This window comes from Kogia breviceps, chromosome 12, assembly GCF_026419965.1.
Source record: "Kogia breviceps isolate mKogBre1 chromosome 12, mKogBre1 haplotype 1, whole genome shotgun sequence".
Lineage (NCBI taxonomy): Eukaryota > Metazoa > Chordata > Mammalia > Artiodactyla > Physeteridae > Kogia > Kogia breviceps.
In genome coordinates, this window is record NC_081321.1 from 10715385 (window position 1) to 10742515 (window position 27131).

Here is a 27131-nt window from a genome sequence, read left to right on the forward strand (position 1 = left end):
GAGATGAGAGCAGTTTTGGATAATTGTATGGCATATACTGGTGCAGTCACCATGTGGAGATGACCAGTAGGTAGTTGGAAATGTAGATCTGGAGATTGGGAGAATTGCTGAGCCTATGCCATGAGGTTTAGGAGTCATCTGCATACAGATGGCATTTGTAGTTATGATATTTCGAAGGGAGAAAGTGTACAGTATAATGGGGGCCGAAAACACAGCCTTGCGGTGCTTAGGAGACTGGAGAGGCATTGGTGGTGTAAGGAAGAGAAACCTATAAAATAAATAAATGCCGAGAGAGGATATAGAAGGACCAGAGTTATACAGCATCATGGAGCCCTCAAGAGGAAAAAATCTTGAAGTAGGAAGAGGTATTCAGCAATTTTAATAATGCAGAGAACTCAAGATGGTTAAGGCCTGGGAATAGGCCAAGAGATTTGATAATTAGAAGTTATTGGTGCCCTACAGGAAAATAGTGAGGGATAGAATAAATTACAATGACGTAAAGAATCTCTCTCTTGAGAAATTTGAGAATTAAAGGAAGGAGTGAGGTGGAATCATTACTTGAAGAGAAATCAGAGTCAAACTTTTTTTTTAAACTGAATATGGCAGTTTTTTTGTTTGTTTTTGTTTTTGTTTTTTTTTGCTGCACCATGTGGCTTGCAGGATCTCAATTCCCTGACCAGGGACTGAACACAGGCCACAGCAGTGAAAGCCTGGAATCCTAACCAACTGAGTAGGGAACTGAGTATGTACGTAGTTAAAGGAAAAGGAAAAATAAAGAGGGAGTGATGGAGGATGCAAGTTGTATTAGTCAGCTTGGGCTGCCATAACAAAATACCATAGACTGGGGGCTTGGACAACAGAAGTTTCATTTTCTCACAGCTCTGGAGTCTGGGAAATATAAGATCAAAGTACCAGCCCACTCAGTTTTTGGTGAGAGCTCTCTTCTTGATTTGCAGGCAGCCACCTTCTTGCTGCATCCTCACAAGGTGGAGAGAGTGAGGGAGGGAGCTCTCTGGTGTCTCCTCTTACAAGGACACTAATCCTATCGTACCAGGGCCCTGCCCTTATTACTTCATTAACCTTAATTACCTCCTAAAGGACCTGTCTCCAATTACAGTCATACTGGATATCAGGGTGTCAACACATGAATTTTGGGAGGACTTCAGTTCACAGCACAAGAGAAAAGGGGAGATGATTGATAGAGCAGAATTCTAGAGGAAATACCAAAAGAGGATTGTGAACATTGGTTAGAGACATTAACATTTGTCTCTATTGCAGAAGAAGACGAGTTGTAATGAAAGTACAGTAAGGACAGGACAGACATTGGGAGTTTGTATTAGGTTGCCTTGGTGTTCTTTGGAATATTGTATTCTCTACCTCCTCAGTCTGCTGTTATCCACCTTTCAGAGTTACTTGATAGTTTATATATTCTGTCCATGAGTTTTAGTTGTCATCAATAGGAAAGATTGGATGGAGTGTGCTTGCTCTATCTTAACTGAAACCAGAGTCCCTCTATGTAATTTTGAATGTTTTATCCAATCTTTTTCACTAGATTGGATGGGTATTGAGCGTAATACCTGCGAATACTGTCACTCCATATGTCAGCATATCCAGTTCAGGATCTAGCATGCAATATTTGATATGTGGTTTAAATTTAATGAAACCCCCGGATTCTACTCTGTTTTAGTTATTTTTATTATTTTTTATTAAAGCACAAGATCATTTCTATTTTAAAGCTTGTATAGCTTTCCAACCTTTGATAAGAGTTATTCTCATGTTCAGATTATACTTTCAGTTTCTTTATGGTTGACAAATATACTTTTAGTTTTCATTTGGATTAGTACTTGTTTTACAGTGCTGAAACATTTCTGCTGAAGAAATGTCTTCAGGGTCAGAAAAGGATAAAGAGAGGCTTGTTCAAGCTGCCAAAACGTTCTTCTTTCACATGCAAGATCTTGCTTCCTTCACAAATGCACTCACCGAATTGTTTAACAGCAGTATGAACACTCAGATCTTCTTGATGGCTGTGAAAGAAGATGGTAATGTTAAGGATGTCTTTGAACAGATGCTCAAAACTTTTTTTTTTTTTTTGCGGTATGCGGGCCTCTCACTGTTGTGGCCTCTCCCGTTGCGGAGCACAGGCTCCGGATGCACAGGCCTAGCGGCCATGGCTCACGGGCTTAGTTGCTCCGCGGCATGTGGGATCTTCCCGGACCAGGGCACGAACCCGTGTCTCCTGCATCGGCAGGCGGATTCTCAACCACTGCGCCACCAGGGAAGCCCTCAAAACTTTTAAGGAGATGCATCTGCAGTGGTGGCAAAGCAGGACAAAATGCAAAGTGAACCTTTATGTTCCAAGATTGCAACAGCTACGTGCTCTATGCTTGAGAAGAGTAGCAGTGTAAAGGAGTTGCAACAGTCAGCCAAAGAAATGTTCAAAAATGTCCATACACTGGTCATTGCCTCTGTGCTGAATAATGGTAACAACCTTGAGAGTTTGGAATCTTCTTTCACTCTTGATGAAAAATCCCATCATGAATCTTCAGTTAAGTGACTTCTATAGAAAAGACACCAAAGAGCAATCAGATGATATCACATCTGAGAAAAGCCCAAGTCCTGGTCCATCCAAAGCCACTACAATGGATACCTTGAAAAAGTTGCAGGATGCACTAAACACTGAGAATGCCAAGGATACCATTGAGTCAGCTGCAGATCAGATGGAGCAAATTGTCAGAACTATGGGACCAATCTTAGAGATCCTCCAAAAAGCCATAAAAACAATGGAAACCAAGTTTTCTGTGTTTAAGAAAGCCAAGGAGTAGTAGGAGTGCAACAGTAGGGCTCATTTCTGTCAGAAAACCAATTCAAATCCTGCGAGTTTTTATAGTACTTTCTAAGACCTTGGATGCCAGACATGTGGTCTGCTGGGACATGAGTTTGAAGAATAGTCACCTGGCAAACCATTTACCTCAAGTTTTGCTTTATTCAAATAAAAATAAATAGTCAAAGAAACCCTGCTTGAAATGGCAGTTACTGAAAAGAATATATTGTTCAAAAAAATCAAGTATGATATTATATTTGAGGTTGTTTCTAAACATTGTATTTCATCTTAAAGCATAATTGAAATAACCCTCAACTAATTCCCACTCTTAGTAATTCTATTTCTAGTTCCTACAGTGAGAGTTCCAGGTAAATGTATACACTGTCACTAAATAATCTGGTTCAGGCCTAGGAAACAAAACTTTTGCATTTTTGTCACTCATATACCAATTTCTATATACTTCAGTGGCTTGCCTATCATAAGCCATCACTAAATACTTTTGATATGATTTATCCAGAAGTAAATAAGAATAATGAATGAGGAGTAATAGCATTTTCTTGCCTATGTGAATAAGACCAGAGCAGATGAGTTATTCTTTGTCTCCTACTGAAGTCTTATGATTAGGAGGTAACAGAGGTTAAAAAATGGAAATGCTCTAACATTTTACACAAAAAAGACCTAGTGCTTGTTACTTGACCGTAATAGAAGTAGGATTTCTGAGATGTGCTTGTATTGGGGAAAAACATTAGACAAATCCATTTGCCTACCAAAATGTCTTGAGCTCTCATGAATTGCAAATGAGTGTATGCTCTCAAGATTGCCATATTTCAAAAACAAACAACCCAATCAAAAAATGGGCGGAAGACCTAAATAGACATTTCTCCAAAGAAGACATACAGATGGCCAAGAGGCACATGAAAAGTTGCTCAACATCACTAATTATTAGAGAAATGCAAATCAAAACTACAATGAGGTATCACCTCACACTGGTCAGAATGGCCATCATAAAAAACCTACAAACAATAAATGCTGGAGAGGGTGTGGAGAAAAGGGAACCCTCTTACACTGTTGATGGGAATGTAAATTGATACAGCCACTGTGCAGAACAGTATGGCGGTTCCTTAAAAAACTAAAAATAGAACTACCATCTGACCCAGCAATCCCACTACTGGGCATATACCCTGAGAACACCATAATTCAAACAGACACACGTACCCCAATGTTCATTGCAGCACTATTTACAATAGCCAGGATGTGGAAACAACCTAAGTGTCCATCAACAGATGAATGGATAAAGAAGATGTGGTACATATATGCAATGGAATATTACTCAGCTATAAAAAGGAATGAAATTGGGTCATTTGTAGAGATGTGATGGACCTGGAGTCTGTCATACAGAGTGAAGTAAGTCAGAGAAAAACAAGTATCTTATCATTAACGCATATATGTGGGATCTAGAAAATGGTACAAATGAACCTATTTGCTGGGCAGGAATAGAGACAGACGTAGAGAACAGATGGGTGGACACAGGAGGGAAGGGGAGGGTGGGATGAATTGGGAGATTAGGATTGACATATATACACTACCATGTGTAAAATAGATAGCTAGTGGGAACCTGCTGTATAGAACAGGGAGCTCAGCTCCGTGTTCTGTGGTGACCTAGAGGGGTGGGATGGGGGAGGGGAGGGAGGTCCAAGAGGGAGGGCATATAGGTATACATATAGCTGATTCACTTCATTGTACAGCAGAAACTAACACAACATTGTAAAGCGTTTATACTCCAGTTTTAAAAAAAAGATTGCCATATTTCATGTGATACCTAATAGGAACTTTGTTAAGAACAAGAAAGGCAAGTAATAACTCTAGTTGTTTTTTTTTTCTTTTTAAGAAGTATGGAATTTACTACTTACTTTAAAAGCAGTTAACTCTAGGTCTCTATTGGAATTTTCCTTCCTGAGAATACCTAAGATTTTTCCTCATTTAAACATTTCCTTGTTTAAAAATTTAAGTCCTATTTTCTTTTAAAAAATGCTTGCTTCTTATCTAAATCTCAGAAGAGCTAAGTAGCCTGGACTTTCAGAATTCAAAGGTATGGAACTAGCTCTCACCTTCACCCCATTTAGCCCAATGAGTAGGGTCTTTAGAGACCTAGCAATCCCCCATCACCCCACTTACCTTGTCTACTACCTGAAAGAAGAGTCGGAGAACATTCTCAGCTGTGAAGTTCTATGATTTATACTTCTTTTTAACTGTTTGCACATAATGGGGACTCAATATACCTTTGATATTTCCTTGGTAATTAGATTTTTTTTCTCCTTTATCTCCACATACATACACTTGTTTTCCTAACAAATGTGCTTAAATTTGTGATGAAGGCTTAAAATCTAATTTGCCATAAAGTCCTCTGTGAATTAACATATGAGTTTAAATTCTAACTTTTAAAATAGTTTAGAAGAAACCTGTGTGCAACACCCCATTACTGGCAGTGAATGAGATTCCACTAACATCTTTCATTAACTTTCCCTTTTGTTTCTTGGGTTTCCACGTTTCCTCCCATCTGAGACTACATTGGTTTGGTCTTGAATGCTGATAAAAATCTCTAAAAAAAATTTAACAATAATAAAATTGCTTGACATCAGGGAAAAAAATCTCTACAGAAATTTCACACCTTTAGTATGCCTCTAGGGCTCAACGCTTTCTCATTTGATGAATTTGTCCTTTGCTTTCGAACTCAAGGGTCTCTGATTTGTTCCTAATATTTAGGATCATTAAATAAAAAATAAGGGAAAATCATTGTATTCATCATAACACTCCTTCAATCGTTTGAGATAGAAAATTTAATTCAAACTATTGAAGCAAAAATATAATTTATTGATTTATGTAATGAAAAAGCCCATGGTATCCAGTTTTAGGCACAGTTGGATTTAGGGGCACATAGACTCTCACCAAGGTCCACTTTCTTTTCATTTCTCAGCTCTTCTTTCATTGTGTTAGTTCCATTCTCAGGAAGATAGGGTCTCTCTTCTCAGTGGCAAGATAGCTGCTCGCGATTCTAGGCTCATATTCTGCTTTCGCTAATCTCCACTCAAAAAAAAAAAAAAAATGGCCCCAACCCACTCCCAGCCTCAATTCCAATAAAGTACCCTGATTATGTCTCACAGGCTCAGATTGAGTAATTTTCTATCCAACATGAATCTCTGTATCCATGAAGAAGAAATATACCTACAGGTCTACCCATAGGCAGTAGACTGAGCCAGCTCTGAATCAGCTGATAGCCGGGCAGAACGATTCTCTATGGGTATTCAGGGTGCCCTGACTGGGATAAAGCAAAAGGGTACAGGGAAGGCAAAAGCCACAACCTTCCTTTATGCTCTACTTTTGGAAGAGATGATGACACAGGTCAAAAATGAGAGAGAAGCAAAAACTACGGGAGTAGGGATGCACTTTTTGCTGGAAGCTGTGAAAACAAAAACAAAGAGAGAGATGTTTTAGGTAGCAGAGATTTTTTAAAAAAACCCCCTCATTTCTCCTTTGGTTCACTTTTTAAACTTAGAAAATTCCTAACAAAAATATTTGAAGCTAGCAATTTTTTAAAAAATTAATTAATTTTTTTATACAGCAGGCTCTTATTAGTTATCTATTTTATACATATTAATGTATACATGTCAATCCCAGTCTCCAAGTTCACCCCACCCACCCCGCCACTTTCCCCCCTTGGTGTCCATACGTTTGTTCTCTACATCTGTGTCTGTATTTCTGCCTTGCAAACCAGTTCATCTGTACCATTTTTCTAGATTCCACATATATGCTTTAATATATGATATTTGTTTTTCTCTTTCTGACTTACTTCACTCTGTATGACAGTCTCTAGGTCCATCCACGTCTCTACAAATGACCCAATTTCATTCCTTTTCATTGCTGAGTAATATTCCATTGTATATATGTGCCACATCTTCTTTATCCATTCCTCTGTTGATGGGCATTTAGGTTGCTTCCATGTCCTGGCTATTGTAAATAGTATGAAGCTAGCCACTTTAAAAAAATATTCTCTCTTAGAGTTCTGTAACTGCCAGCCTGCTTATTTTGCAGATGATAAAACAGGTACCAAGAGGTTAAGAGGTGTGCCTCAGGGTACCCAGCAAGTTGGGGGTAGAGATCTCCAGATTTCCCACCTTTATCATCATCAGCAGCAGAATTATTACCATTACCATCATCCCCATCTTAATTATCACCATATTTATCACCATTATGAAGGTGAACATTGATTAAAGGCTTATTCTGTGCTGGGATCATTTTAAGCACTTGCTATAAATTAACTCATTTAATCCACACAAAAACTATGAGGCATTTATCCTCATTATCCTCATTTTTTAGTTGTTAAAACTGTGACACAGAGATGTGAAGAAACTTGTCAGACATAATGCATCTAGTAAGTAGTGTAGGCAGCCATCAAACTTAGGCAGTCTGGCTCAACTCTGTATTTTTTTTTTTTTTTTTTTTTTGCGGTATGCGGGCCTCTCACTGTTGTGGCCTCTCCCGTTGCGGAGCACAGGCTCCGGACGCGCAGGCTCAGCGGCCATGGCTCACGGGCTTAGTTGCTCCGCGGCATGTGGGATCTTCCCGGACCGGGGCACGAACCCGTGTCTCCTGCATCGGCAGGCGGATTCTCAACCACTGCGCCACCAGGGAAGCCATCAACTCTGTATTTTTAACCACTGTATTATCTCTCCATATATTGCATGTCCATTCATCAAATTTTTTTTATTACAAGGTGAGCAAAAACAATTCACACAGTCCTGTTTGGGGTGTGTGTGTGTGTGTATACTGCCTACACGTACACACTCTTCATGGGAAAGGTTAGCAGCCACTAAGATGTGGCTGATGGAAGAAACACTGAAATATAAAAAACTATTGTCAGGTGTAACTATTAATTGGGAGTACAATGGGATAAGGATATAGAATGAGATGGAAGATGTAAACCTTTAATAAAATGGTCTTGGGCTTCCCTGGTGGTGCAGTGGTTAGAAGTCTGCCTGCCAATGCAGGCGACACGGGTTCAAGCCCTGGTCCAGGAGGATCCCACGCGCTGCAGAGCAGCTAAGCCCGTGCACCACGGCTGCTGAGCCTGCGCTCTGGAGCCCGCGAACCACAACTACTGAGCCCGCGTGCCTAGAGCCTGTGCTCCGCCACAAGAGAAGCCACTGCAATGAGAAGCCTGTGCACTGCGGTGAGGAGTAGCCCCTGCTCGCCACAACTAGAGAGGGCCCATGTGCAGCAATGAAGACCCAATGCAGCCAAAAATAAAATAAATAAATAAAATTTAAAAAATGCTCTCAAGAGTGGAATCTCCTTTTCAACCAGCCTTTGCTGATTATTTAGCATAGAAAAGACATTTGAGGTAGAAAATCATTCAACTCTGTGATTGCCTCAACTGTTTGATGACCGTATTGTTTGATAGGATAATCAGATGATGGGGAAATACTTTTCCGTTACTTCCACGTAATATATGATATCCCTTGAGTTTCCTGGAATTTCTATTTGGAAAATTACCAACAGTAATTTTCAAAACCCCACTTTTCTTAGATAAGAAAAATTAATAATGCATACTTATTTCTAAGCTTTTGTCAAACTTTGTGTTAAAATTGTATTATCTGAATTCTCACAGGGACCTAGGAACAATCAATACCACTTTAGCAGGTCACTCCTTAGAATGATTCTCAAGCATTTTCTGTTTTGTTTTCTCTTCATTGAGGCTGGAGATCACAAGGACCTCTAACCCCACCCTTTCTCACTTTTTCATGGGATAAGATTCTACTGAAGAGTTGTCAGCATCTGATTGACAAGGAAACAATATAACAGAGAAAGATTATGATTTGAGGGTGTGATTGGCTTTGGTATTGAAGCTCTGCCCCTAGATGCTTGACTGTGATCATTTTTGTTACTTTCACTGGGCCTCAGTTTTCTCATCTGTAAAATGAGAGCACCTCCAGGCTTTTGGAAATACTATGATCACCACCACTACTCTTCACTTTGCTTCACTGTGATTATGCTAATGTTCAAGTAAGAGACAAACATAGAGACATTACTATGTGGTAATCATACTCATCCTTCAAAACCACCTCTTAAGCTCCCTTCATAATAACTAGGATATTAAAAATAGCTTATTTTAATTTTATTTTCTCAGGTTAAAGTAACTTTTCTTTCCTAACTCTCTTGATACTTTTTCTCTACCTCTCATATGGTCATTATCATTTCTACCTCACTTTATTATTATTATTATTATTTTCACACAGGCAGACAACATATTTAGGAGAATAAATGAAAAAAATCTGTGAATTAAATTAATTGCAATCTCTAAAATTTCTCATTTCAGAACAACTCACATTAACTTTACTTTTGTATTTGTCTTTACTTTTCTTCTAGACTATTCAATGCTTCTATTCCCTCTGTCCCTAGGACAGTACTTTTCAAATTGGAAGTTGTGATTCCATTAATGGTTTGTGACATCAGTTCAGTAGGTCACGGCCATCAATCTTTAATAATGTAATAAAATAGGTTAAGATAAAAAATACTAGTTAAATGCATGTGAAAAGATCAACTATTATCTTGTTATATATACATTTGTGTGAACGTATTTGTATATTTATGTGAATGTGAAGTGTGTTTATAATGTCAATAGAGTCACAGAAGATTGAAACCAATTGTAGGTTCTCAATAACATTTTTGAATGGCAAAATAAATCTCCTGAAAGTGACCTACAGAGAAAATCGTCCTGGACTTTTTGTCAGAAAAAACGGGAAATGGTCTCCCTTTTGTTATTTATAACCTGCTTGAATAATCTTACAAAAACCATTTAACCTTTCTAATCCTCAGTGTTTACATCATTACAGGGGGGTCAATAGCCCAAAGTACAGGTGGTTGTAAGAATTAAACAGAAAATGTGTGTGAAAGCCTTTTGTAAACTAAATTTCTATACAAATACCATTTTATTGGTGTATTATAACCTGAATTTGGTCACCTCTGCATTAGGTATACAGTCTGGGGAGAAATGCATAATTATTATGCCTTTTATCGCATGAAGTCTGAATCTGTGAGTTAGATCGTTCAGAAATACATATTCAATCACTTGAAAAAAAGCAAAAAAAAAAAAGGTAAAAGTGACATGCAGTATCCAGTTAATCTTATTTGGTGGTAAATGTTGTCTATAACCTCTTTCTGTCAAAATTTAGAGTGATGAGTGTTATTCTTTTAGAATATTGTCTATGGGACTTCCCTGGTGGTCCGGTGGTTAAGACTCCGTGCTTCCACTGAAGGGGTCCCAGGTCCGATTCCTGGTGGGGGAACTAAGATCCCGCAAGCCACATGTCATGGCCAAAAATAAAAATGTATTTCTTCTGTCTCTTCCTTTCTTTCTGTTCTAACTGTCAATATTACTGAAGTAGACATTTGTGCCATTAAACTGTCATCCCAGTTCCATGTGCAAAGTACTTTCCCAGAATTTTTCAATTGTGTTTGAGAGGGTGGGTAACAAGTGCTATCACAACATTCCCTCCAGGCAAGTATTGCCCCCATATTATAAATGAAGAAACAGGCTCAGAGTTGTCATTTGCACAAGGCCACAGAGCTACGAACATATGAGCAGCTCTCACTGGTTCCACCATCTCTGGTCTACCTATCATGCCCTGGGGTCTCCCGATTTATGCAATTCTCACTGCTAGTAACTGGCAAGATTAACATGTAAAACCACACTGACTACAAACAATAGACTACATTTTTTCTAGAAGCATGCTTAAGAATTTTAATTATGTGAAACATTTTCACAAATAAACCCCTCTTCTTTGTGAATCCAATGATACAGAACAGAGCATGTATTTGTGTGTCTACAGATTTTTGGCACAGATTATTTTGCTGAAAGAAGCAACATTTAAGGACAAATAACTAACATAACATATTTTGAGTCTTCCAATGGGCCTGAAAACATGTTTCTATGGTAACAAGTATAGGTCATGTGAGGGGTGAGAGAAGAATTAGAAGAAAAAGCTATTAGTTTAGAATGTCTTAAACAATTTTTCTTTTGCCAACTCACTCCGGTCAATGTGTTATGCTACCAATTTGACCTCTTGACTCTCTGAAGGCCACAGATTCCTAGGAACTCTTTGAACTTGAGAACTTCAGTTACAACTTAATGGAAGCAATTTTGAAATACACTGAAGGACTGGGGAAGCTCTGCTCTTTAATCTGCTGTCTCTTCATTGGGAGAACTGCAGTGTCCCTGGCTGACCCATTTAAAATGCCTTCATGTTGTTTTTCACATATTGCGTCTTGTCAGATTAAAAGGGAACCGGAACGGAAACATAAATCACTGGCTCATAGGGACTTTTGGGGACATTGAGTAGTTTGTGGCTTCTGCTGGTGAAGAAGTAGAAAGGAGAAGAAACAGTTTCCTGAGAGGATTCCAGTTTCATGAGAAATTAGATTCTGTGAATTCCCCAGGCTGAGGTTAATGGTTAGTCAGGTGATTGGTCAGAAGTCAAGTGGGCAAGAACAGCCATCTAGAAAAACAGGGCTGGGGAGACCACTGACCTTACTCCCTCCCAGAGAAGGACTCTCAGGTAAGAAAAACGTGCCACCTCCCTTCTCCCATTGTTTATGTTTGCATCAATCTAATACTGCTCCAGGATGTTGGAATAAGCAGAGTGTTACTTATCAGTTAATGGAAATGACTGTCTCTGGCCTTATAGATAGGCCAGATTGAGCGGGACCTTGACCTCAGCGTGGATGCCAGTTTGAGGACATTTGCGACACTGCAGCCCTGATGTGTTGAGAAACGCTGACAGGCTGAATTATTAACAGCAGCAGTGATGATGGAGTAGAGGAAGATTCGGGAATATTTCAAAGGTAGACCGTGTAGCTGGGCTGCAGTTGACTTTGAGTGTAAACGAATGCACACGTGGATGAAGACAGTCTTCCTCTTTCTGAATCAAACAGGGTACAGCATTTGCTGCCGAATTTGCACAGCATTTGCTCTGTCAAACGACTGTGGCTGGCAACATACAAAGATAAAATGGAATCAGTCACATGTTTTTCTAAAAAGAGACTAACACATTTTTATTGTGATAACTAATTTCTCCTGCTTTGGTTCATTTTTCACAATATCATCAAGGCTCTTGCTACAATACTGATCTGATTGATATTCCATTCCTTATAGACTTCTAATGGTTTCTGACGACTTACAGCATGAAGTTTGAAAGTCCTTGGCATGGAATACAAGAGTTTTTTTTAAACAATCTGGTCCCATCAGAACTCTCCAGTCCCTGTCAGTCTCCTACTCCCTTTCTACTCTTGGCCTCTTCCTCTGTCCTACACACCCTACATTCCAGCCATCCAGAATTTCAAAATTTCCCTGAAGATACCAGGCTGTTTGAAATCTCTGTGATTCAGTATGTGCTTTTTCTGCTTGAAATGACCTTTTCTCTCTTTTTTCACTGAAAACCCCCATTCCTACTTCAAGTCCCAAGTGGTCTCCTATTGTGAAGCCTTCTCACTTTCCCCAGAGGGAAAGAGCAGCTTCCTTCACCGAGCAACCATAACCATTGCTTAAACGTCTGGTGTATACTTAGTGCTTTTGTGTGTAGACATTTGTTCATATTTCCACTGCTCATTAGACTAAAAATCCTCCTAGGATAGTGATTTTGCTTTATTCATTTTGTATTGCCTGGGTCCTCCTATCCCAGTTCCTGGAACAGAGAAGACGATAAAGAGATAGGAGTGGATGAATAAATCACACCTCCTGCTTTATTTTTAGCACTTCTTGTTCATGAAATGACCATGACAAAAAATGAGCTTGAGGGAGAAGGTAAAAGGCTATGTTTTATGCACTACCTTTTCCAGTAGAGATATGTACTCTCTCTGTCTAGAATGCGCCGTATATCTGTGCCATTGCAAAGCACATTTTCCTACAGGTAGTTGAGGAGAAAGAAGAGAGGAGAAACCAAGAAACAAGGTGAGTTTTCTCTAATCTGCCAATTCCACCATTAGTGAAGACCAATATCCATGTTTTTGGCCTTTTACCCCCAAGCTCACTCAGAAAAACAAATTTTAGGAAAGAATAGTGATACAGAAAACAAATTTATGGTTACCAGGAAGGAAAATGGGGGAGAGGGATAAATTGGGAGATTGGGATTGATGTATACATCCTACTATATATAAAATAGATAACTAATAAGGACCTACTGTATAGCACAGGGAACTCTACTCAATACTCTGTAATGACCTATATGGGAAAAGAATCTAAAAAAGAGTGGTTATATGTATATGTATAACTGATTCACTTTGCTGTACACCTGAAACTACCACAACATTGTTAATCAACTATACTCCAATAAAAATTAAAAAAAGAAAAAGAAAAAATTAAAATAAATAAATCAATATTTCTTTGAAAAGATTAAAAAATAAATGGAGGCCTGCAGTCCCGGTAAGAGTGGGTTCAACTTGGATCAATAACAGTACCTTTTAGCAGCTGACAGTTATACGTGCTCTGGGTCCCAGCTGACTGCAATTGCAACCAATTTCCTCTTGGGTGGTAGCTCGTATTTACAACTTCAAACAGCTCGTAGGGAGGGACCAGGACCTCCTTCTTGAGAGAGAAGTCTTGTACAGGTGCTCCCAGGCAGGTCAATATGGTAAATAGAGTTTGGTCCCCAAACTTCTGTACCTCTTCTCTCAGGAGAGAGGTGGAGAGGAATTGGCCAAAGCGAATGGTGGCACCCATGGGGGCTTCCAAGTAAACGCCCTTCACCTCATGGTGCACCTCATAACACAGAGGTTCATTCCTCGTGACAGTGTCTTTCCTCAGCAGCTGGATTGCCGTGGTCAGGTAGTAGTGTAGGTATTTGAAATGGAATGAATGTTTATATTGCTGGGGAGACCCAGCAGCACTGGCCATGGCTCTGGAGAAGTCTGAACGGACACTGTCGTTCGATGAGTAAACCAAGATGGCCACAGCATGTGTGATAGTCATGTCCTCAGGGAGAGCTTTTCCTTGTGTCAGCCAGCTTAAGTGTGCACGTTGCCAGACCCTGGGGTAACTCCTATGAGATTCTACTTCTTTTGTAAAATAATCCCCTTGAATCAGGTCCTCCATGACTTGTTGGCTGCAGCCTTGGTACTGATCATCGAAGGAACTTGGTGCCAAGTCAAAGTCAATTTTAACTGCGACCTGTAAGGAAAGAAAAATCTTGATTTTAATTTTTCAAATCCGATGGTGAATCTTGTTGACCTGAAGTAAATAGAGTGCCAGCTATTTCTCCAGCAAAGATAGGTCTATTCAGGATCGGCAGGGAGTTGCAATTCAGGTTCTGTGACTGTGGTGCGCCACGTACAAGTCCCTACAGGGCAAGGGTAGAAGAATGCTTTCATAGAGAAGAAAAGGAAGATGGGAGGGTATAGTAAACAAAGAGTTCATGGCTTTACATTCGCCCAGTCCTTGCCAGGAAAGAAGAGGTGTTTTTCTTCTCTCTGTTGGACTCTACTATGTTGCAGGGCACGAGAGCTCCCCCTTTCTGGTCTCCCAACTCTATTTAATTGAGGTTTGTGTTTTTTAAATTTTTACGGTGTGGTAGCAGATTTGCTACACTGTATAAGACCAAGTTGTCTGCTCAAAATCAGTATTTGCTGAAGTAAGTTTCACTCATAACCATTACACTGATCCAGTCCTTCCTGTATCTGTGACCCATGCTAGATGTTGAATTTGATTTGACAAATATTACTGAAAGCACAGAAAAACCCCTCCTCTCCCCACGGAGGAAGTGACCCTTTTTGCATCCGTGAAAACAATCTTTTTGCATATTGAGTATTTTGAAGAAAAAAATTAATAGTCAAAGTTTAATTATACTATCTGTTTCCTCTCCTAACCTCTTCACATTCTCACACGGGTGTTATAAGTAATACCTCTTTTATGAATACCTAAAACCTATATTAAGTCTTTGGTTTTGATTTAAGAAAAGACTTAAGTGATGAGTAATGTTGGGTTCTCCAAGGGGGCCCCCAGTAACTGACAACCCTCTCCTCTGCTCAGGACTTGAACTCTAAAGGCTACCATATAGTTTTTACTACGGAATGAGAACATGCTGGAGCACCCACCTTTAGTTCTGATGGCTGGTGGGCTTGTTACGGGTCAACCCCAGAATGAGCTGACTTGCCCCCTCAGCGGCAGGGAGTATTGGATTGCAGCCTGCCCGGGTGAGATTCTTGTCCTGGGAGGAACACAGAACTCATGCCTTTTGCCATTGGGTTAATTCTCAGGAGGAAGAAGAGCAAATACAGCATATCCAGTTCTTCTTCTTGACGTTACCAGTCAAGTAACGTCTGTCCACCTCCAGGGCAGCGATGTGAGGAAAGGGTTGGACAGAGGTCAGTGGGGTTCCTGGTAAAGTCCTTCTTCTTAGAAACCAGGAGTGGGAAAAAGACATTTTCTCATGGGTAGCCAATGGAATATTACTTATTGATACCCAGTGCATATTAAATTAAAGTTAGCGATTTGAAGACAAGGTCATTAAATATCTATCATCCGTCCATAATTGAGAGCCATATTTTTCAGTTATCTAAATTTCAAGGTGTTTCCTTCTTGGCAAAGAAATGATGCTTTCCTAATAAACAGTACTTACCAGGGAACATATTAAGAGATAAAATTCCATCCAGTGAATGTCAACAGTGTTGTAGCTGGAACCCCAAAGCATACCATTTGGTACTTTTACTGTGTTATTTATGGTGAGAAGTCATCTAGTTGTGTGTAAACTGGAACAAAATTTTAAAACTGCTTAAATGATTTTTTTTTTTTTTCTGCGGTACGCGGGCCTCTCACTGTTGCGGCCTCTCCCGTGGCAGAGCACAGGCTCCGGACGCGCAGGCTCAGCGGCCATGGCCCACGGGCGCAGCCGCTCCGCGGCATGTGGGATCTTCCCGGACCGGGGCACGAACCCATGTCCCCCTTCCTCGGTAGGTGGACTCTCAACCACTGTGCCACCAGGGAAGCCCTGCTTAAATGATTTTAAAGGATAATTCTTTATAGCAGATTTGCAAATAGTTCTACAGAATCTATCTAAGCCAAACCAAAATAAAAAATATCTTCTGTCAAACCTTGTAAACTCCAAAACTTTAATCTATTACTAGATATCAAATGTGTATTCTTTCTTTTTTTTTTTAAGTTGAGAGTTATGTTTTATTCGGTGGGAATTTTTAGGACTTCAAGCCCGGGAGATGACATCTCAGGTAGCCCCGAAAGAACTGCTCTGAGGAGGCGAGGGGGGAGCTAGGATACATAGGAGTTTTGTAACAAAGGGCAGGTACTCGGAACATCAAACGATTACTGTTAATTAAAGAAAACCAGACATTAAAATTAAGGAATCTAGTGCTTTTCTGTGTATGGGAAGATGCAAGAGTCTGGGCTCACTGAAACTGTTTTCTCTTAACATTAGGTTATTTTTCATTATATAGAACTTTATAATGCCTCTTTTGAGTTGATCCATATGATACAGGATAAAGGCAAATAGAGTTGGTTGATTTTGCATTACTTGTCCTACAGAAGCAGTGTTTTACGTAAATTTTATGGAGAATCAAGAAAAAAATGCTATGCCTCTAGCTTCTGTGATGCCAAATCTGTAAACCATAAAGAACTCCACAATTTTTAATAATCGTTTCCAACCCCCTTTGCCAGCATTACTTGTTAGTTAACATGTCTAAGTGAAATTACATCCCGGGACTAAAGGTCATCTAAAGGTTGCACCAGGAGAATGCTCCATTGGAGCCCCGATCATCAAGAGATCACCTTCTCCGTGGTAACTCACCGTGGGTCTCTGCAGACTTGAGCACAGCAGCAGGAGAGGAAGTTGCCCTCTTAGGAGCCAGATTCTCAGCTCAGGGGCTGCAGTACTTGGGAGAAGACTCCTCCTGCATCTGCTGGCCACAGGGCAGCATTTGTTGGTGTTAAACGCACTTCGTCGCCCTCGCAGCTTCATCCTGAAATCAGTCCTCAGCGTGCTCCTTTGGGGTTTTCTTGGGGTGAGTCTCAGCAAGAACCTTCCTTGCCTATGTCTATTTTGAGACTTCTGACCACCACCAACTAGCAGTTTCCAAGGGAACAAATCAACTCCAACTCACTTGAAAAGCTGAAATCTCTGTTGAATAGCCACACTTGTGCACCAAATAAGGGATTCTGAAGTGAACTCAAATCAATTTCCAACTTAAAAAAAATCCTGATCCAGTCTCTATGCAGGGAAATTCCAAAGTCTTGTTAAGGGTCTGGCTCACCAGCTTAGCCTTAACTTTCTTCAGAAGGCAGCAAGGGGCTTCCTTGGTGGCACAGTGGTTAAGAATCCACCTGCCAATGCAGGGGACACGGGTTCGAGACCTGGTCAGGGAAGATCCCACGTACCACGGAGCAACTGAGCCCCTGCGCCACAACTACTGAAGCCCTATGCCTAGAGCCCGTGTGCACCGCAACGAGTAGCCCCGACTCTCCGCAACTGGAGAAAAGCCACATGCAGCAATGAAGACCCAAGGTAGCCAAAAATGAAAAAAACAAATAAATAAAAGGGAAAAAAAAAGGCAGCAGGAAAAGGCATGCACTGTATGGTGTTTGCGGCCAAGTGGTTTTATCTTGAGCTGCAGCCTTTGGGTGATATGATTGGCTCGTGCAGGTCCCTGGGAAGATGCCACCTCAAGGTGGGCCTATGTTGGGCTCATCTGGTACTGCTGATAGGCCCTGCCCAGAAGGGACTGCCATGAAGCTAAACATTTGTAGGGTTACTGCCAAAAAGAAAGCTCTCTTTGCTGCTTTTCCACTGCACGTTTGAAATCGTCCATTCTAGAAATTATACCTGTTCAGATCACAGATCTTCTGTTTTCTCTTCTAAAGGCATCAGATTCTCAATCCACACGATTTCAGTCTGTAGCGAATCCAAATGACTACTGTCAGAAGACAGCCTCTGAGCAGCTGACAGCACTCAAATGTAGGTGACATCGATCAAGAACAGGTTCCAGGGTGCTGAGTTCAGTCAGCATAAATGTCCTATGAAACACTCTCTCTTAGACACTAACCTTTCTAGTCTGAACATCCTTCCTCTGTTCCCAGTTCTTGGGGTAATTGTTTTTCTTGCGAATCTTTCCCACTTACACTTTCCGATTCATTATTTAACTGTGAAGGAAAATGAAATCTTGTTCTTGGAAATTCTGGTATTTTTTTTCAGCAACAGTAAATATTTTTAAACTAAATTTTCTGATAATCACAGCAGTTATGTCTCATAACAAAAGTTCAGAATATCTAGAAAAGTATAAAGGAGGAAACAAAATTACCCATAACCCATCATCTGGAGAAAGGTAATATTTAGATTTAGATTTTGGTTTTACACACACACACACACACACACACGCACGCACGCACACACACACATTCTAGGACTGAAATAACGTGTGCAATTTTGCATGCTGTTTTTTCCCTTATTTTTTTTCTTCTACATCTTATGTTTCCTTTTCTAAAAAATTGAGGTATAGTTGATTTCCCTTAATGTATTTTTTAACATCTTTATTGGAGTATAATTGCTTTACAATGGTGTGTTAGTTTCTGCTTTACAACAAAGTGAATCAATTATACATATACATATGTTCCCATATCTCTTCCCTCTTGCACTTCCCTCCCTCCCACCCTCCTTATCCCACCCCTCTAGGTGGTCACAAAGCACCGAGCTGATCTCCCTGTGCTATGCGGCTGCTTCCCACTAGCTATCTATTTTACGTTTGGTAGTGTATATATGTCCATGCCACTCTCTCACTTCGTCCCAGCTTACCCTTCCCCCTCCCCACATCCTCAAGTCCATGCTCTAGTAGGTCTGTGTTTTATTCCCATCCTACCCCTAGGCTCTTCATGACATTTTTTCCCTTAGATTCCATATATATGTGTTAGCATGCTGTATTTGTTTTTCTCCTTCTGACTTACTTCACTCTGTATGACAGACTCCAGGTCCAACCACCTCACTACAAATAACTCAATTTCGTTTCTTTTTATGGCTGAGTAATATTCCATGGTATATATGTGCCACATCTTCTTTATCCATTCATCTGTTGATGGACACTTAGTTTGCTTCCATGTCCTGGCTACTGTAAATAGAGCTGCAATGAACATTTTGGTACATGACTCTTTTTGAATTATGGTTTTCTCAGGGTATATGCCCAGAAGTGGGATTGCTGGGTCATATGGTAGTTCTATTTTTAGTGTTTTAAGGAACTTCCATACTGTTCTCCATAGTGGCTGTATCAATTTACATTCCCACCAACAGTGCAAGAGGGTTCCCTTTTCTCCACACCCTCTCCAGCATTTTTTGTTTCTAGATTTTTTGATGATGGCCATTCTGACCGGTGTGAGGTGATATCTCATTGTAGTTTCCCTTAATGTTTTAAAGTAAGCATGTCCGTTTGTAACTTAATACTTACTGAAAACTTGTGTTTTTTTTATGGCTGTACTATATTCTACCATCAGTGCTACCATGCAGTGAAATATGGGGTGGATCCATGGACTATACTATCAGAAAAACAGATTGGTGAATAGGACACAGACTCTTGAGAAAGACATGTCAGTTCAATTCCTTACTCTCCTACTTGATGTTTGACCTCATGCAAGGTACTTAGCTTCTCTGTTCCTCAGTTTCCTCATTTGGTTTCTTGTTTTGTTTTGTTTTTTCGGTCTCACCGTGCAGCATGCAGGATCTTAGTTCCCCGACCAGGGATCGAACTCGGGCCCTCTGCAATGGAAGCCCAGAGTCTTAACCACTGAACCACCAGGGAAGTCCCTCCTCATTTGTTAAGGGGAGATAATAATAGTACTTACCTCTCTGAATGCTTTGATACATTTATAACCCTTTAACAGCGCCTCTCATTGAGAAATTTTTTAATAAATAAAAACATTAGTATTTGTACCAAAACATTCTTATTTGTACCAAAGTTTATTGAATAAATGTATTACATTTAGCCTGTCTTCAGCTTTGTACTATTATAAACAATGACTTATGAACATGTTTTGGACACAAATCTTTGTGTGCTTTTCTTCTTGCAATTTTAAGACACAATTTAGAGATGTGATCACTTATCAATGAAATGTATATAGTTTTGGACGTCATTGAAAACACGAGCAGTGTATGAAAATATCCCTTTAAGATTTTAATAATTCTTAGGATTCCTTGTTATCATCTATAAATTTGAGATACTGAGGTTTCATGAAGAGAACTAAAATTAGAGTCCAAAAACTTGGATTATGGGTCTAGTTCTACAAGCTGGTAGCTGAGTTAATTTTTAAAAAAAAAACCCTGCAAGCTGTGCTGAGCTTCAGTTTCCTTAACCTTGTAGAGTTGTCAAAAATAAATAATGTGATAATAATTACACATTTTCTGGACAGTGTACTGTGCTTCAAGACCTGTTGGTATGTTATCTCAACCCACAATACAGCTATAAGGAAGAGATATTTTAACCTCCGCTTTATGGGTGTATTTGCTGAAACTCTGTGAGGGCAAATAACTTGTCAGTGATCGCAGGCGGTTTCCTCTTACCTCCATGGCCCACTGTCTCCAAAAATTCTAAAGGACTGTAAGTGTCATTTTTTTTTTTTTTGTGGCCGTGCCGCGTGGCTTGCCGGATCTTAGTTCCCCAACCAGAGATTGAACGCGGGCTCTCGTCAGTGACAGCGCCCAGTCCTAACCACTGGACAGCCAGGGAACTTCCCTGTTAACTGTCATTTTATTATTATTGTCTGTAAGGGTTGTGTTGATTTTCATCATGTGACTGCTGCTTCCAAAATAAGACCACTAGGGGGCAGCAGGAACCTTTGTAACCTTTTTGTACAGCTGGAATTTAAAGATGGGGAAGGGGAGGGGGAGAGAGGGAGGAAGAGCGAGACAGAGAGACAGAAACAGAGAAAAGAGACTGAGACAGAAGAAGGGAAAGAGGGAGGGGAGCAAGAGAACACCAACAATAATATCTGGGGTAGGGAAAGGCCACAGGTCTGGTGTGTGAGTGTGTGTATATTTTTGATTAAAATGAAGTTTTCTGAAAATGTTTAGTCATTGAAAAAAATCATCTTTTGCCTCGACGGCTATTGTATTAAAGTTCCCATGAGAAAATTTAATATTAGTTAATTTAGAGCTTGATGTTCACCCAGTTACCATTTTCTTAATGATGCCCAGTTCTTCAAAATGCAGTCTGCTGTCTTGATGGGTAAAAGGGATATGGGTCTTGAAATTGTACAGAACTGTGTTGGTATTTTGCTTCCATGATTTCCCAGCTTTTGTGAATCTGAATAAGTAATGTCAGTTCTCCATCTCAGCTTCTTTATATATAAAAGCCGAGATGACAGCACCACTCTTGCAGGGTCGTGTTGGCAATGAAATTGAGATAACTCTGTAAAATATCATGGAATGGATCCATGAACTATATTATCTCAGAAGCAGATGGACTGATGAATAGAACATGAGTTCTTGAGACAGATACTTGGGCTCAATCCCGTGTTCTATCACTTCCTTAACGTTTGACCCAGGCAAGTACTTTACCTTTATGCTCTGCAGTTTCCTCAGTTTCCTGATGTCACTGACACTTAGCAGGTGCTCAAAGCATGTTGACTACTCAGATATTTGAAGACCAACAACTCATAGTGTGTTTAACAAAGTGAAAGTTAATTTCTATTAAATTTTTTATAAACAGCTGTTTAAGAAAATGTTCTGCTGATTTTCTAGAATACATTCTGACCATTCTAGACTAGTTTTCTAAAGCTACTTTCGGAGCATGAGTTGAAGTAGTTACTAGAGAGCCTTTGAGGGCAGGTTGGTGGGGCATGTATCTTTTGCCACTGGCCTCAAGGTTTGGGAATGGCTCTCGGTATTCCTTGTTTGGATCTTACTGAACGCCTTGGGACCTGAGTTAATTTAATGGAGGCACTGCCAGAAGTCCTTGTTATCCAAAGGAAAGAAGTTTGACAGTGATCTCAAAATTAGGTAGGATGGTTTTAACATTTTAACTTATCTGTTCTCTTTTACCCTCAAACTCTTATCGAAGAAAGCAAAACTTCAATTATTTCATATTTTTTAGAACTTTTTATTTAGATAAACTTTTCAACTTAGAGAAACATTGCAAGTTTCTGTACAAGGAACATATGTATATCCAAGGAACTGCCATGCCCTGTTGTAACTGAGCAGGACCCTACTGGGGCCTTCCTGGTACAGACCCCTGCCCCATATTTTCTGCTGTAGCTCCTTTTTAAAGTAGATAATAGTATCTCATGCATATTTCTTGAGTTTTTCAGATGCTAAAAACCACCACCAAATGGAAGAAATTAACTACTTGATGATCATGAGAATGTAGCTCCCAGACCTACTGGTCCCTAAGGATTGATAAGGTTAATTGCCCTGTTACCTCACCGTCAACCAATCAGAGAACGGTACATGAGCTGATCACATACTCTGGAACACCCCTCCTTCACCCGGCCTTTCAAAAGGCTTTGCCCTAGTAGGTCTGTGTTTTATTAGAGCAAAGCCTTTTGAAAGGCCTGGTGAAGGAGGGGTGTTCCAGAGTATGTGATCAGCTCATGTACCGTTCTCTGATTGGTTGACGGTGAGGTAACAGGGCAGTTGAGGATATGGGGAGGGGGAAGGGTAAGCTGTGACAAAGTGAGAGAGTGGCATGGACATATATACACTACCAAACTAGGGTGGATAGCTAGTGGGAAGCAGCTGCATAGCACAGGGAGGTCAGCTCTGTGCTTTGTGACCACCTAGAGGGGTGGGGTAGGGAGGGTGGGAGGGAGGGAGACGCAAGAGGGAAGAGATATGGGAACATATGTGTATGTATAACTGATTCACTTTGTTGTAAAGCAGAAACTAACACACCATTGTAAAGCAATTATACTCCAATAAAGATGTTTAAAAAAAAAAAAGGCTTTGCTGAAACTCTTCAAGGAGTTTGGGGTTTTTTAGGACATGAGCCGTTCTCCTTGCAAGACCCTGCAATAAACCTTTCTCTGCTCCAAACTCTAATATTTTGGTTTGTCTGGCCTCACTGTGGGTCAGGCACACAAACTGCATTCATACTATCCACATTCATCGATTGCTGATATTATATTTTGCCCCACTTGCTCTATCATTCTCTCTTTTTTTCTAAACCACTTGAGAATAATTTGCAGACATCATGCTCTTTGTTAATCAATAAACTGAGGCATATTAAAACATTTTAGGAGTTTGAGCAAAAAATCAGCTCAAATCGGGCAGTTGCCAAACAGAAGTGGTTAGGAATGCTCCACTGAGAGGAGCTGGGGAGAGACATAGAAAAGATGAAAGCAAAGCAAAGAAATTGTTTGATTGGCTGTAGCTTAGCATCTGTCATATTTGGAAAAGCCTCATTGGCTGTTTGTGATGAGTAGCCCTTGGGTTTTGCTTTCTCCACCTTGAGGCCAGTACAGACTTAGGTTTTGGCTTGTTTGCATAGGCTGCCAAGGTATTAGCACCACCTCAGCCTCATGGCCTCCTTGTTTAATTAATTTAACACCTGTAGGGGCAGAAATTTTTCCCTTCCTCCCTTATAAGGTCTTTGGCTGGTCATCTGAAAATTAAACTGATGTATAACAAAGTAACAGGAGAAAAACAAATTTAATTTCGTATGTGTGGGATTCCCATAAAAAATATGAAATCCAAAGGCAGTCAGGTAATTGAGGCTTGTATGCCATTCTGGCTAAGGAATGGGATGTGGCCCTGGGGCTTCAAAGGGGAAGAGGGCAAATCACAGGAAGATGAGAAGAGCAGATGTTTGGTAATTAGATGTTTGCCCTGCCAAAGAGATAAAAAGTTATCTCTGGTGATAGCTCTCTTTCTGTCAGGGCCCTATTTAAATTCTTTCAGGCAGTGAAGAGAGGTAAAAGGTTTCCTCAAGTCAGCCTCAGCCGGGTCTTGGTTGCCTTCAGTTCAAATATAAAATAGCTAGCTAGTGGGAAGCAGCCGCATAGCACAGGGAGATCAGCTGGGTGCTTTGTGACCACCTAGAGGGGTGGGATAGGGAGGGTGGGAGGGAGGGAGACGCAAGAGGGAAGAGATATGGGAACATATGCATATGTATAGCTGATTCACTTTGTTATAAAGCAGAAACTAACACACCATTGTAAAACAGTTATACTCCAATAAAGATGTTAAAAAAAAAAAAAATAACCCACATGCCAAAGTGACACATTTTGGGGAGAACTATTTTGCTCCCCGTTGCACACTTTACCCTTACATACCTCAGAATTTATTTCCTAATGACAAGGACATTCACTTACACAACCACAGTAACAGTTACCAATATCAAGAAATTTAACATTTGTACAATACTATTCTGTAATACATAGTCCATACACAAGTTTCATCAACTGTTCCTATAATGCTCTTTATAGCTGTTTTCCAGGATCACAATTTGCACTTAGTTGTCTTTTTGGTCTCTATAACCTGGAACATTTACTCAGTATTTATTTTGCTTTCTTTTTTTGTTGTTGTTGGGGGTAGGAGTTTATTAATTTATTACTTTATTTTTTTGGCTGTGTTGGGTCTTCGTTTCTGTGCGTGGGCTTTCTCTAGTTGTGGCGAGCGGGGGCCCCTCTTCATCGCGGTGCGCGGGCCTCTCACTATCGCGGCCTCTCTGGTTGCGGAGCACGGGCTCCAGACGCACAGGCTCAGTAGTTGTGGCTCACGGGCCTAGTTGCTCCGCGGCATGTGGGATCTTCCAAGACCAGGGCTCAAACCCGTGTCCCCTGCATTGGCAGGCAGGTTCTCAACCACTGCGCCACCAGGGAAGCCCTATTTTGCTTTTTGACCTTGACATTTTTGAAATGGTTATTTTGTATTTTGTAGAATGTCTCTCAATTGAGGTTTGTCTGTTATTTCCTGATGATTAGATTCAGGTTATGCGGTTTTGGCAGGGAAATCACAGAAGTGGTGTACTGTTCTCAGGAGACACTAGCATCCATTGTTTCAATATATTTTATAACAATTGTTCAATTGCTTCATTATGAAGCAAGTTATCTAACCTTTCTCATTTCCACTTTTTTTTTTTTTTTTTTTAAGTATAGTACCTTAGTGTTGGGAAAGAACTTTGTAATCGTGTTTCACCCAGTGTGAATCTCCTTCTCAACATTCTTGACAGAGTAACTTCTGCCACGTACGTTCCTGTGATACTGTGATTTATAATAAATATATATTTGGTCTGGTCCATGGTTACTGGCACCCAGCTCCTAAAACCTTTGGAATTTCCTAAGAGATAAGAGCTATGAAGCATCTTTTGTTTCCAGTTCCTGAAATAGCTCCAGAGCCATCAAGGTGAAATGGGTGTCTTTTTTTAATTGAGATATAGTTGATGTACAATATTATATGTTTCGGGTGTACAACATAGAGATTCATAATTTTTAAAGGTTATATTCTACTTATAGTTATAAGATACTGTGTTGTACAACATATTCTTGTAGTGTATTTATTTTATAAAAAATTTTGAAGACCTATTTGGGATTGAAGGTACTGAAAGTTAGTTCTGTTTCTAGGGAGGGTCCCTGATCCCAGGTAACTCTTTTTTTTTTTTTTTGTGGTACGCGGGCCTCTCACTGCTGTGGCCTCTCCCGTTGCGGAGCACAGGCTGTGGAAGCGCAGGTGCAGCCGCCATGGCTCACGGGCCCAGCCGCTTGGCTGCACGTGGGATCCTCCCGGACCGGGGCACGAACCCGCGTCCCCTGCATCGGCAGGCAGACTCTCAACCACTGCGCCACCAGGGAAGCCCAGCCCCCAGGTAACTCTTGAGAGCAGTTCCTGGACGGGCAGAGTAGCAACAGAGAGGACCTGCATCCAACACCAGGACCCTGGGTCCCTCCAAGGGGTCCATATGAGGAAGCATGTGAGGCAGTAGGGAAAAGAGCAGCTCTGGGCTTTTCAGAGGTGGAATGAGGGAGTTCATCTGCGGGAAACTGAGGATGGCAGGATCAGGAGCGGGAGCCAGGAAGGAGCAGCCCTGGGACATGAGCAGCTAAGCAGTTTCATTCCAGTGAGGTTTCAGACATTTCTATTAGGGGGTGTTAACTGAAAAAAAAAAAGCACAACCTAAGAGTTGAGAATTATGTTTTATTTGGCAGACTTACAGAGGACTTAATCCCAGGAGACAGTGTCCTCAGATTGCTCTGAGGGACCACTCCAAAGAGTTAAGGGAAGAGCCAGGATATATAGGAGCCTTTGTCAAAAAAACACACCAGGTAGTCGGATCATCAAAAGATTACTGCTAATTAAAGAAAACCAGATATCTCAAGTTGATGAATTTAGTGCTTTTCTATGTGTGGGAAGGTGCAAGAGTCTGGGTTTACTGAAATTGTTCCTTTGATATGCACCTTAACTATCTAGGGCCAGAATCCTGTTTTCTCCATCCTGAATCCCCTCAGGGTGCACCGTCTGGGGTTGCTGCAGAGGCTGATAGCTTGATGGCCGCAACATGCTTTGTTTACTGATATGGCAGGACATTCTTTGTCTACAGGGGTTTAAAAAGTGTGTGTGTGTGTGTGTGTGTACATGTGTGTGTGTGATAACATGATATTTGGGGCAAGTATTGTCCACGATATAAAGTTTTCTCTTGAGCTGTGTTCCTTCATTTTCTGCACGTTCCCCACTTTAGCACGCGTTTTGATTGAAGTACTGCTTGTTTCTCATGTACATCAAACTTGCTAAGTAGACTGAGGTTTCTGACCTACAAGAGCAACTCTCTGCATTCCTTGGATTAGCAGTTGTAAATTTAATTCCACACTCACGTTAGCTCCCAGACTCCTTAGAAATTAAGATACTTCTCTTTTGGTACAACAGTTTTATATTCAATAATTTTTTCTTTACACCTGTTCATTAAGGTGCAATGAATCAGAGGGCTTTTACCAAGTTTATTTCTGTTTCCTGTGTGGTCAGCCCTCTCCTTTTATTTCCTATATGACATGTCTCTACTGCTCAAGGCAGAAGGGTATAATTCAGGGAGGATGAACTTCACTCTTCTCCTGATGAGTAAAGTGAGTAAATGCTTCCTATGGCTCAGAAGTCTGCCTCCTGAAGTTTTCTTTTCACCTATAACCCCACCAAAGGTAAAGGCTCTTATCCAGTCTCCTATTACTCTGGAATCACAAACCACTCCCTAGAAATATAATTAACTTCCAGTACTCTCAGTCCTGACTGCATCTGGAAAAATGTGAGGCTTTTGTCCTCTACTAAAAATCGATGGCCTTTCTCCTCCACCCAAG

The 27131-nt window shown here is 40.5% G+C and overlaps 3 protein-coding genes across 3 annotated transcripts in view; 2 read left to right on the forward strand and 1 right to left on the reverse strand.

Annotated features, from left to right (window-relative positions):
* PDE6H (phosphodiesterase 6H) overlaps positions 1 to 27131 on the forward strand; it is a 161859-nt gene that overhangs the window by 12179 nt on the left and 122549 nt on the right. The gene's annotated exons all lie outside the window — the stretch shown is intronic.
* C12H12orf60 (chromosome 12 C12orf60 homolog) lies at positions 1880 to 2933 on the forward strand. Its single transcript, XM_059082243.2, is given in 3 exon segments — positions 1880 to 2102; positions 2313 to 2505; positions 2507 to 2933. Coding segments are annotated over 3 exon segments (732 nt in total). The 3' UTR covers positions 2823 to 2933.
* Positions 6187 to 16836, reverse strand: ART4 (ADP-ribosyltransferase 4 (inactive) (Dombrock blood group)). Its single transcript, XM_059082228.2, has 3 exons — positions 16666 to 16836; positions 13331 to 14039; positions 6187 to 6278 (listed from the first exon to the last, which is right to left on the reverse strand). The coding sequence occupies exons 1-3, from the start codon at positions 16834 to 16836 to the stop codon at positions 6187 to 6189; spliced, it is 972 nt and encodes a 323-aa protein (XP_058938211.1).

Bases quoted from the DNA above. Each gene is read 5' to 3' on its own strand.
- ART4 (XM_059082228.2), bottom strand. From the start codon at position 16,836: ATGAAGCTGCGAGGGCGACGAAGTGCGTTTAACACCAACAAATGCTGC. The intron at 14,040-16,665 runs GTGAGTTACCAC...CTTTCCTTACAG, and splicing joins CAAGTCTGCAGAGACCCACG to GTCGCAGTTAAAATTGACTT. The intron at 6,279-13,330 runs GTACTGTTATTG...TTGTTTTCACAG, and splicing joins TAACTGTCAGCTGCTAAAAG to CTTCCAGCAAAAAGTGCATC.